This window comes from Engraulis encrasicolus, chromosome 10 (assembly GCF_034702125.1).
Source record: "Engraulis encrasicolus isolate BLACKSEA-1 chromosome 10, IST_EnEncr_1.0, whole genome shotgun sequence".
NCBI classification, from domain to species: domain Eukaryota; kingdom Metazoa; phylum Chordata; class Actinopteri; order Clupeiformes; family Engraulidae; genus Engraulis; species Engraulis encrasicolus.
In genome coordinates, this window is record NC_085866.1 from 4,063,130 (window position 1) to 4,076,108 (window position 12,979).

The 12,979-nt window shown below is 43.7% G+C and overlaps 1 protein-coding gene across 3 annotated transcripts in view; it reads right to left on the reverse strand.

Annotated features, from left to right (window-relative positions):
• plekhg5b (pleckstrin homology domain containing, family G (with RhoGef domain) member 5b) overlaps positions 1–12,979 on the reverse strand; it is a 56,328-nt gene that overhangs the window by 40,962 nt on the left and 2,387 nt on the right. For all 3 annotated transcript variants that reach the window (XM_063207865.1, XM_063207866.1, XM_063207867.1), the window contains exons 3-5: positions 1,222–1,366; positions 498–597; positions 124–184 (exon numbers count right to left, since the gene is read on the reverse strand). In XM_063207865.1, coding sequence (XP_063063935.1) covers positions 124–184; positions 498–597; positions 1,222–1,366 — 306 coding nt within the window. The remainder of the gene's footprint in view (positions 1–123; positions 185–497; positions 598–1,221; positions 1,367–12,979) is intronic.

The following is a 12,979-nucleotide window of genomic DNA, read 5'->3' on the forward strand; positions in this document are numbered from 1 at the left end:
GAAGCGGATTTCGTGTTCCAAGAAGCTGTGTTCATTTAACTGAATGCTGTGAGACCAGGTTGACTTAGGTCCAGTAGGTGTTATTGTGTCAGTCTATAAAAAGGGAAGAGTGTGTAAACTTACCTCTGTGTGGCGTCTCCTTGGCTTCTTCTTCACTGCTTTGGCTACCCCTTTTTTATGGTCCCTGTGAATGTTTGTGTAAAAATAATAAGACATAAGTATAGTTTTTTTTATTATTACGAAAATCCACCTTTTATATGAAGTCTGCTTGCTCGTCTCTGGCATTATTAAGATGTGAAGGTGTGAGGGACACTGAACAGAAAGGAAGACTAAGTGAGAAAATAATGTGTTACATATTTTTGTGGTAGGTGCGTGCTGTGTGTGTGTGTGTGTGTGTGTGTGTGTGTGTGTGTGTGCGTGTGCGTGTGCGTGTGCGTGTGCGTGTGCGTGTGTGCGTGTGCGTGCGCGTGCGCGTGCGTGTGCGTGTGGGTTTTCACCCGTGTTCGCTGCTGGCCTCCTCTTCCTCCTCCAGGTCAGATGGAGGACTCGTGCGTGTTGGACAGGAGCGTGTAGAAACGTTTCGGGACACGATAGACCCTGTAATGGAATAGGTGATCAATATACCAAGATACAACACACAAGATATTTTATTTGTCATGTGTATATATATGAAACATATATATATACAATGAAAAGCTTCCCTGCTCTGGGAGTCCCAAAAAAGGTTAAAAAGAATTTTATAAAGGCAAAAAAAAAAAAATATATATATTTAAAACGTTGAAAGCTGCATTTAAAAAAAAAAAAAATATACCAGTTAGGATTGTGAGGATTCTCATTCGTTCTTGGTTATCTAAGTCTAAACTAAGAGAACTTCCTCAATTCTAATTCTGATGTGTGACTATCAGGGGTTTTTCAGCGCTGGAGTACAACTGTGAAGACTGCTGTATATGACTTCGCTATACTGTATGTCACAACTGTAAAGATTAGTTAGTATATGAGTAAGACCCATATCAATAAAAGTCATTGGAACGTTACTACACCATCATCACACGTCTTCTCTAAAACGTTTAGTTATGGTGGTGTGATTAATGAAACTGCGTCAGTTCTTTGACATTTCCTTGACGCTACTGTAACTTTATTCCCGAGAATCTGGTCAGACGTGACTCATCTTGGTTTTGCCCGTGTAGAGTGCATGCCTGTACGCTTTTCGCTGTACTGTACCTTGTGGCTGCAAGTCAAAGTGTGGGCGTCTGTCAAAGTGCATGGTGGTGTTTACGGGGCTGGAGTCAGCATGGAAATCGCTTAAGGAGCAGTCGAGTAGGGAGGGCTCAGGGGCTAGTCCATGGCACTCAGGGTGATGGCAGGCCTGCAGAACATGGTACAGGAAGACAGGAAAGAAAATAATGGGGATTATTATTTATTTGTGGAGTTTATTGTCATTGTCAAACAAGACAACGAAATTGTGTTTGGAGTACAACAATCAGTAGTAGTAGTAGTAGTAGTAGTAGTACTAGTAGTAGCAGCAGATTTCCAAGTTAAGTGCATAAGAGGTAAAAGTGACAGCAAGTGCTTGATACAAACAACCAAAGAATACTGTATACTGAATCGCCAAAAGTCAGAGAGAAGAATACAAATTGACAACAATTGACCTCATCACAAACCTCCAAACACCCCCTTTAATCTTAAAAGATAAAATAGACTAATGCCCCCCCGACTTGCAACTGAGAACACCCCTCTGAGGCCCCGCCGTGGCTCAAGTGGTAGGGCACTGCTGCACCGGCGACCCAGGTTCGATTCCGGCCCGAGGTGGTTTCCCGATCCTCCGCCATCTCTCTCTCTCTGCCACCGGCTTCCTGTCACCATCTCACACTGTGCTATCTGATGAAGGCATATAAGCCCCGAAAACAATTTTTTTTAAAAAAGAGAACTTTCCTGTCACCATCTCACACGATCCTATCTGATGAAGGCATAAAAGCCCCAAAAACATATTTAAAAAAGAGATCTTCCTGCCTTCTCAACACTGTTGAGATCGGAAAACCACCTCAGCCCGGAATCGAACCCGGGTTTTAACCATCCATCAAATGCATCAGGTTTTAACCATCCATCAAATCCATCAGGTTTTAACCATCCATCAAATGCCTCTGAAAACAACCAGCCAGCCCAGAATACAATGTATCAGACCACTTATTCCAGTGATGAGTGTGTTAAGTTCATTTTTTATTTTTTTCCCCAGTTTCTGAAGCAAATATAAGACCCAGACCCACAAGCCAATCAAGCAGGTACGCCGGCCGGCCAGACAGCCAGGCCAACTGCAATGCAGAGTTTGATGTAGTGCAGGGATAGGCATCTGGGCCACATGCGGCCCGGCCCGCCTCCTCACTCAGTTTGGCCCATAGATTAAACAGATATTTGAAAAATAATGACAAGATTTTTTTTTAACAATTATACTTAAATATACTAATCTGTTGTAATTATACTGTTGGCCAATAGAGAACAGTTATATTCCTTCCAGACAATATGGGTCAGTGAGCCACCAAATGCACCTCAAACTCTGCGAGTTGGAATCAGATTCGTGGTCATGTGAACCTCCGATGGTGGTGATGAACAAAGCGTGGCCCTCCTCATCGAAAACAAGTTGCCCATCCCTGATGTAGTGTCTCAGGCTAATACAGTGGTGCTCATATGTTTACATATCCCAGCAGTATATACGCTTTCTTGGCGATTTCTCACAAAATATGAAGGATTACACAAAACCTTTTTTTTCACTCATTGCTAGTGACTGGCTTGAGACATTTATTAGCAATCATCTTTGTATACTCTTTCAAAAGCATGATCCCAACCCAAACTAAAATGACCCAAATGACCCTGTTCAAAAGTTTACATACCCTAGTTTATGATGCTGAATATGGCCCTGTTTAACAACAGGGACCGCTCTAAATTGTTTGTGATAGTTGTGGATAAGGCTCTTAATGTTCTCTCTTTTTTCAACATATGAGCACCACTGTATATGGCCCAGCAGGCTCCACAGACCTCCAGTTCACCTCTGAAGGTTCACGTCACGTCTCCAACAGCGTGGACAAAGTCCACTGAGCCACACGCCCCCAAGTGCTGGTTAGGTTATCCCTTTCCTTAATCCCACTCCACTCCGCAAGACAAACTGCTCAATCCGCATCCAGCGTCCATCGTGCCCCCAATGTGGAAGCCTACAGGTGTGTTTTTCAGATGTCCCCAACATGACGTGCGCACACACACACACACACACACACTCGCCGGAACATGCAGACACAATGAGCACCCTGCTGATGTACATCCTGTCGTGTGTGTGTGGGTGTGTGTGTACACCATGTAAACAGTAAGTAGTGGGTCTTCTGAACAATCAATAGTTCCTGCAGATTAGGATACTTCACTTCGCTGCTCCTGTCTACAATAAGCTGGACCAAAAGTAAGGTTGCATCTTTATCAAAAAGGAGCTTCGACATAATTGCTGAGAAATACTGACGCAGTGTTGAACAGAAGACACTGTTACAAGTTCTACCACAACAGAGGCAATCCCTACCTTTTACACTACCATAAGACAGACACTATTCTCTTCTCCAATACCACCTATCAAGTCAAGTCAAGTCAAGTCAGCTGTATTGTCAATTTCTTTACATGCACTGGTCATGTAAAGAATTGAAATTATGCTACTTTCTCATGCTGACAAAGACATACTTTAAACACAGACATAGACATTACTTTAGTTAAGGACATACCGTAGACCTACAGTAGACATACACAGCAGACACACAAACATTCAGACAGAGATAATAAAGTGCAAGACTGAGACGACTATCCATTCTCTCATCTCAACTGAGTGTCTCACTTGAAGACAACAGAAAACACTGTTACAAGTTCTACCACAAAGCACAGAAACGACAGAGATAATCCGCCAACTTTTACACTACCATTCGTAGAGTCAGACAATATTCTCTTCTCCAATACCAGCTTTCCATTTTCTTCTATCTGTTACCTTCCACTGTGCCCATTACTCTACTACTCTACTACTACACTACATCCATGTGCTGTTACCTTCCACTGTGCCCAGTGGTGTAGTCTACGTAGAACGCAGGTATACGGAGTATACCCACTTCTAAATTTCAGGGATTTCAGTATACCCACTTAAAATTGATTTATCCATTGTTTTGAATAGCACAAATATATACAGTGTACCCACTTCAAAAATGCTGAAATATACAGTATACACACCATAAAAAAGTAGACTACACCACTGGCTGTGTCCATTACTCTACTACTCTACTACTACTACATCCATGTGCTGTTACCTTCCACTGCGCCCAGTACTCTACTACTCTACTACTCTACTACTCTACTACTCTACTACACTACATCCATGTGATGTTAGTTACCTTCCACTGCGCCCGGTGGGAGCATTGCTCTCTGACCGCCTCCAGAGAGCCTGAGGGCTCCATGGCTCTGGCCCACGTCCTTCAAGCACCCCAACACTCACTTCCGAACACCAACACCAACGCCCAACTGACCAATCGACCCACCAAGCAGGATCTTGGGGTGATTCCTTCAGTCTTTAGCCCTCAGTCTTTAGCCCTCAGCCTCCCTCTCTCTCTCTCTCTCAGGGCTGAACTAAGGCAAAAAATCAGGCCGGGCATTTTCAGCCAAGACCATTAGGTCCGCCAGGCATTGAGAGAGACAATGAAGCCTGTGACGATGTGTTTTGTCATCTATTACAAGGTATTTTGACCACAACAACAGCTATTGACTATTTAAAATAAATCTGACTCAGAGAGGTCAGCTGTAGGTATTGGCATGAGGACTGATGATACCTCTACGTTGAGGGGAGGACCAATACAAGAGCAAAATCATCAACAGTCCACTGGGCAAATGCCCTGTATGCCTTATGGCAAATCCAGCTATGCTCTCTCTCTCCAACCTCCTCCCCCACAATCTCCATCTCCGAACAGCCCCAACCCCTAACTCCTCTCCCTAATTAACCGCCCCCACCCCCTGCCTCCTCCTCCTCCTCAGGGGCGGACCTGGCCATTTAGGGGCCCTTGGCAAAACATAAAAATGGGGCCCTAAAAAAGTCATTATGTTGACATGCAATTACATGCTATTTAAGTGTTTTGAGCGATATATATCTTCGATTACATTGCATAAGTGACAAAGCCTACTTTTTTGTGTGTTTACCGCAACTAGTGTGACAGTCGGGGGCCCCTATGGAGGACAGGTTTGATCGGGGCCCTAGGCCATTGCCCAGGTTTGCCCAATGGGAAGTCCACCCCCGTTAACACCCCCTTTAATGTCTAGCCAGGTTAAATCCTGGAGGGTGAGGGTGCATACGCGGGGCGTGGTCCTACTACTTCCCCATCAAGACACACACACACACACACACACACACACACACACACACACACACACACACACACACACACACACACACACACACACACACACACACACACACACACACACACACACACTACACACACTACACACACACTACACACACACACACACACTAGACACACAGACACACACACACACACTAAACACACAAACACACACACACACACACACACACACACAGACACACACTACACACACACACACACTAAACACACACACACACACACACGGCTCTTTAGACCCCAAAATCTCTCTAATCTTTCCAATGCTAATCATTGACGATGGTGGAGTTTGTAACACTGCACACAACAGAGTGAAGCAAAAAGGGAGGAGAGGATTAAGGGGAGATTTTCTACTCTCCTCTCCTCCTTTGCAACACTCACAACAAAGAGCTCCACACACGGAAGGAGATATTTTAAAAACGCCAAAACAAAATCTATTTGGTGGTCATCACAACAAGGGTGACTAGAGGTCACTCCAAACAGTGAAAATTGAGTTAGGTGCAGTGTTTATAGTGAATCCGCAAAGTATTCACAGCGCTTCACTTTTTTCACATTTTATTATCTTACAGCCTTATTCCAAATGCTACAAATGAATCTCTGTTGTCAAAATCCTACACAAATTATTCCATTATGACCATGTGAAAAACAAGTTATCTTGACAGTTTTGAAAATTTATAAAAATAAAAAACAAAGAAATCATATTTACAAAAGTATTCACAGCCTTTGCTTAATACTTTGTAGAACCACCTTTGGCAGCAACTACATTCATTTTTTCATTTCGAAATGAAAAGGGATTAAAAGAGAGGTCATCGGTGTGTGTTTCAACCTTTCAGTATATTGAAATTGTGCATTTTGAGTCTGCACCTGGCTAAAATAGATGGGTGTGAGTTTTGAATGAAATCCTATGGAGAGTATCTTGATCTGCTTCTGTAGTCACAGTGCATGTTGACATGCATGCTTCTTTAGGTGTAATTCAGATTTCCAATGTTGACGGCATCCATACATCGCCAAACCATGTCAGTCCCACAACCATGCTTGACTAGCCAGATGATGCACTTTTTGTGTAAAACTCACTTGTTTACCACCACACATGCTTGACGCCATCTAAAGCAAATTTGTTTTGAATACTTTCCGGATTGACTGTATGTTAACGCAGCCGGGTCGAGGCAAAAGGCAAGGGGTGGGGTGTGGCAGGGTGTGACTATAAACACTCTTAACAGCCACCACGACTGCTGTTACTGCTGCTTCTTCTCTTGAACTATTACTTAGCTTTAGCTAATTCTATGGTGTAAATATTGAGCGAGCGTGCACACACAGGTCTGCAGAGGAGAAGCAGCTTCTTTAAACCTGTACATGGATAGTAAAAGAAACAGTGCAAGACATAATCTACCAGCACAAAAATATATATGACCAAGAGTAATAGATTTTCTTCTTTTCTTCCCTTAATATCCTGTTGGGATTAATAGCATAACTCTACTTCTCTAGTCAAAGCTAACGTCACACCAGGGTTAACAGGTAGTATATTGATTTGTCTTCACTCTGACTACAAGATTGGGAAAGGCACATAGATTTAGCTTGAAGGGGCTGGGAAAGCAATTTTTTTTTATTTTTTTTTTAAATAATCTTTATTTTGAAACTATTTGAATCGGCTGCTAGCCTGGCTATATCTCTCTCTCTTATTAAAAAGTGGATTTCATGCATCTCACCAAGTCTACTGTGTTAAAAATACGGAAACCAAAAGGTTAGATAACCAGATGAATGAACAGCTCCACATTAATTGGTGGGTTTAAAGGAAACTTAAGCTGATCTCTGTAATCAGGAACACTTGACACTTAAAGAGCATAGGTGTGGCTGAGTGGCTGAGCCGCGTCTCATCAAGTAGCACCTACAGTGGAGAGGCAAAGTCTTCTGGGCAGCCGGCCAGGAGACCGTGACCCCAATCCTAGGCTCCTGTCCTGGCTAACTTCACACAGTGACTTTTGCCCTGAATCCTTTCAGTCACCATAGCCAGGCTACTACGCCCTCCTAGTGACGCAACACCTTCAGCGTTGCTTCTGGTCAGGCCAGGAGCAATACAAATATTGTTTCTGAGCTCTGGAGAAATTGGGAACTCCACCCACTTTGTCGGGAAGCAATCAACTTTGAGCAGCTCCAACGGCCCTGGGTATAGGCGTGTTCAAGGCAGTGACGTGGATTAAGCAGAGACGTTCTATTGGGAATAAGAAAATGTGTGGTTTAAACTTTGGCACAGGAGATTTTTTCTGGCCTCGACCAGTAGTAAGCCGAGGGAGGCGGGTTAATCACACCGTTTGGGAAACATCACTCGTTATCATCTTGGTCAGACCAAGATCTCAGTACGGGATTTGAAAGTCGATGACAATCAGGCAATCAGTCACATGCCACAATACATCATGTAATACGTTATTAAAAAAAGAACGCTTTTGCAGCCCTTGGTAGTCAGACAGGTCTTGTTGGCCATTACTCCAGTCAGATTGTCATTCGCATGTACTGTAAAAAGCCTCCCTAACCCTAATCCTACGCCTCAAATACTGTCCACACACAAGAAAGCTATTTTAATACATTTCGGTCATCTGACCTTCTTCGGGGAAATTTACAGACATGTACTTCAATGTGGTATTCAGGGTATTGTGTTCAGCGTATTGTGTCGTGTGAGCCAGCAAAGTCCTTTTCATGACCCCAGCGACCTTGAACTTTGACCCTGATGGAGGTTACAGCTAAAAGGAAAGCATAACAAAGATGCACCTTTCCACCTTACTTATGAAAAAGACATAAGCCTGTAAGCCTCACACATACACACACACACACACACTCCAACGGTCAGTTGACATGTGTCCAGCCCCCCTCATACCTCACAGTCCGCGTGCTAATAATACTTCCACTGCTTAACACGCACGCACGCACGCACGCACACACACACACACACACTTGTATTGTCCCTCACGTTTTGTCCCAATAACTTGTTGCCTGCCTCTCCACTGTGCCTACTGTAAGGACAGGGCCCCCGGCCCCCCTCCCATCCCCCCCCCCTCTCCCCCCCCCCCCCCCCCCCCCCCCCCCCCCCCCCCCCCCCCCCCCCCCCCCCCCCCCCCCCCCTCCCCCCCTAAGCAGATTAACGAGGAGGCCCCCCTAACCTTCCCCTCCTGCTGGTCAGTAAAGCACCTTCGGTCCCCGGTCACTTATAGTACAACACTCCAAGTGTTCCATCTGTTGTGATCCACTAGCCTACTCCTTTCCTTGTGAAGATGGGCTACTTAGTCAAGATGAGCAGCCCAAACCCCACCTTTAAGCTTAAAGGTGCATTGCTGTGTAGGATGGTGGCCAGAGTGAGTATTGCAACTATGCTGCTCATGGAAACTGTGCTGCCTATTACCAAATTTAATCTTTGCATGATTATTCACAAAAAAATAAATGGGGGTGTCGTTTACAGACTGAATTTATCATTGCTCATCATATCCTATCAATTTTCATCACAGATACATTTTACATTACTGAGACCCCCTAACCTTCCCCTCCTGCTGCCCAGCTAAAGCACCTTCGGTCCCCGGTCACTTATAGTGCAACACTCCAAGTGTTCCATCTGTTGTAGTGATTCTCAACTAAGGGGGGCGTTGGGGAGCACTAAGGGGGGCGTTGGGGAGCCCTAAGGGGGGGCGTTGGGAAAGATACGCTGAGAGGGGCAGGTGCTTACTTGCCGTAGGGGGGCATTAGTCCATTTAGCCTTTTGATACTAAAGGTGGGCGTTGTGATGAGGTCGGGGGGGGCTTATGATGGGCCACTATATTAGTGTGTACTAGTGAGGGCCGCTGACAGCTTTGGCTGGGCCCGGGACAAAGACACCTGAAAGGGCCCCAAACCCAAATAAATACAATGTAATAAGGATCCAATTTTGGGGCCCCTCTCTCCCTGGGCCTGGGACAAGTGACCCCTTTGTCCCCCTCTGTTGGCTTCCTTGTGTGTGGTAATAGCTTGGTAGTGCAGCTCAATGGGTAGGTCATATCGACATGCCACTGGCCTCTGACATAACATCCATACCCTCTGTAGCTCAAGATCACCTTGCTACGCTCGCCAAGATCATTCGCGAAAGTAGAATTCGCACACTGAAGAAGAAGGCACACGCCGAAACGCGTCTGTGCAGATTTAATTGTCATCAGCACTTTAAGATGGACGCCTGCTCCAAGAAGAAAACTGACGAAAGTAGGAAAACAAATGATTTTATAGTTCCAGAGCACCTTGTGCAAACTGGGGGGAAAATAGTTATTTGATCCAATCCATCATTCTGGTGTCACGGTCACACTACACACAAAGATAAATGACGTTTCACACCCTACCAGTGGCTGCAAAGTCTATCCAAAATTATGACACACTGTACGCCAATGAAAGTGAGATGGACTGGCATTGGTTAAATGCAGAAGAGTAGTAGCACTCAAGTGACAAACCAACTCGAGAATTATACATTAAAGGGACACTGTGAGATTTTTAGTTGTTCATTTCCAGAATTCATGCTGCCCATTCACTAATGTTCATCAATACTTACCACCAGCATCAAATTCTTTCATTATGACTGGAAAAATTGCATTTTTCATACATGAAAAGGGGGATCTTCTCCATGGTCCGCCATTTTGAATTTCCAAAAATAGCCATTTTTAACTGCAAAAATGACTCTACTTGGACCATACTACAAAATATTAGTTTGTTACTTAGTAAACTTTCATGTAAATATCAAATTTGGCAATAGGCAGCCCAGTTTCAAAGCAGCATAGCTGCAGTACCTTTTTTGACCATTTCCTGGAAACTTTGATCTTTGCATGAAAGTTTACTAAGTAATAAACAAATATTTCCTATTATGGTCCAAGTAGGAGCTTCAACGTAAACATTGCGAAATGTTTCACGTAGCAGTATTACAATTGGGCCAGCATGATAAATGAAATTACAATTTCCCGAGAACAGATTGTATTGCGTACAAACCCTCATGCCTAAAGAGAGAGAGTAGACCTATTGCACACGTTCATGTATTAGCCATTCGCCCCTCAGGCTGTCTTCTCCAATGAGAAAGCTGTTACAGCAAAGTGTTCTGTCATTCCATTGTACTACATGTGAAAAAACACAGATTGCATCAGTGCTTGAGTATAGCTGATCGTCTGTGGAAATGAGATGCCCGGCCATTATAGATTCATCAGTAATTTTCGGAGTGTGGAGTCTGCATACTTAAAATCCTGTTTGTTTTTTTAAACAACAAAAATTATTTTAAGTGTAAGGACCCCACACTCCAAAAATGACAGTCAGCCTTCGTCCTGCACCATATCCTGGAATGTGCACAATCCTCACCTTCAACTCATCATGGATTCACCAGCACCAACCTCCAATACAAGCCAAACTACTGTCTCTAAAATGTCTCTATTTTGCCAGTAAAAACAAGCATTTCAATGTTTTTTCTCCTCTAACTTAAGAAGTCGTTCCACTTTTCTTCCTCAACACTCACACAACAGTCATGCTCAGAATTATGCGGAAAACATGACGAGTGTAACATTTTCCACCATCTCATCAACTCTATACTGTATGTCACACAGAGGAGGAAAGGACAGCCCCAGACAGGCTGAAAGAGGAAAATTCACCCAAATAATGATAACTTTATGTTTGGATGTGTAACACGATTTCTGTGAAACAGAATATCCTTTGACTGCATTTTCCTGATTTGGCAGATTGTAAAATACACGGTATTGCCCAATTTCCTTCTTCCTCTTCTATTATTGTGGGTGAAAAGATAAATGACGTTTCACAGCCTACCAGAGGCTGCAAAGTCTATACAAAATCATGACACACTGTAAGCCAACGAAAGACATTGTGATGGCTGTGTGTATTTCAGACTGGCCTTCACATAGTGATGGGCATTGGATGAATGCAGTGGCATAGTAGCACTCCATTGACAAACTAATTAAAGAATTAGCCTTTAAGCTCAGAGCTTAAACATAAACATTGGGAAATGCTTTGCGTACAGTAGCAATATTACAATTGAGCCAGCATGATAAAAGGGAAAATCACAATTTCCAGAGAACAGATTGTATTGCACAAGTCCGCATGCCTAAAGAGATAGAGAGCAGCCCATTGCACACGTTCATGTACAGTATGAGTCATGCGCCCCTTAGGCTGCCTTCTCTCAATGAGAAAGCTGTTACAGTAAAACCTTTAGTAGTTCCATTGTACTACATGTGTTACAGTGGGGATGTTTAGAAGGTCCAGGATTCAGTTGAAATTTCTGTCCAACAAGAAGACATGCGCACAATACAGGTCGCTTGTGCGGATGTCTTCTTTTTGTACAGAAACTGCATGTGTTGGTCAAAAGATCAAATCAGTCAAATTCATTTATAGTTGGAAAGGCCTACTATAGAGGGAGTATAGAAACCAGAATAAGCACATAGCCATCCCATCCACACTCAGAATTATGCGGAACATGACGGCCGTAACATTTTACGCCACATCATCAAATCTATACGTCCCACACAGGAGGAAAGGACAGCCCCAGACAGAGTGAAAGAGGAAAATTCACCCAAATAATGATGACATGCATACTTTATGATGTTTGAATGCTTAAGTTAACACGTTTTCTGTGAGAATTTCCTTTGAATTTTCCTGATTTGGCAGATTGTAAAACATACCATATTGCCCAATTTCCTTCTTCCTCCTTCATTTTGAACGAAAAGGTCAAGTACAGGCCAAGACTAAAGCTTTTTGAAAGCAAAACTAACCCTTTCAGAAGCCGTATGAGTAATGCACCTTCCAATATGACCAAAAGGGCATTTGGTAGGCAGTGCACCAGGCCCAAGCTGAATGGCACACAGATAGAATGCTTCATGCTTCCCTCCATTCATACCAGATGTTTTGAGTCAATATTTACACACACACGCACACACACGTGCACACAGCCCAAATGCGTTGGAGCTAAGTCAACATTAGGACAATAGCTGTCAATGGACAGCCATCGCAATCATAATGTGTAAAGTTCTGTCAAAATGCTATTCCTACGTAAAAACGTCATAGGCCGCAGCCAGCAGACCAGTGTTTCCCAACCAGGGGTACACGTACTACTAGGGCAGTGTTTCTCAAACTTTTTCAGACTGCGGACCACTTTGTCCCCCAAAAATGTTCAGGGACCACCTGTCAACTGAAGTGACAGTTTAGGGGGGCTAATTTGACGCTGCTAATTTCGATGCGGATCACTCACTTTTTGTTTCCATTACAAGCCTCTTTTATTGTGGTAAAAAAAGACTTCAGGCATGTTTAGCTTAGTAATTATGTTACAAATATAGCATACTGCTAGCTCGTCTTGGAAAAGTAGAAATCCCCTCGCGGACCACCTGAGCTCTGTCACGGACCACAAGTGGTCCCCGGACCACACTTTGAGAATCACTGCACTAGGGGTACGCGAGGACACTACACTTAGACTTGGTGCATACTCACATTAGCATAGAGATAGAGATATAATAGAGCATGAGTTAAAGGGTAGTCATGGCACAAAAAAGGCTTAGGGGGTATGCAAG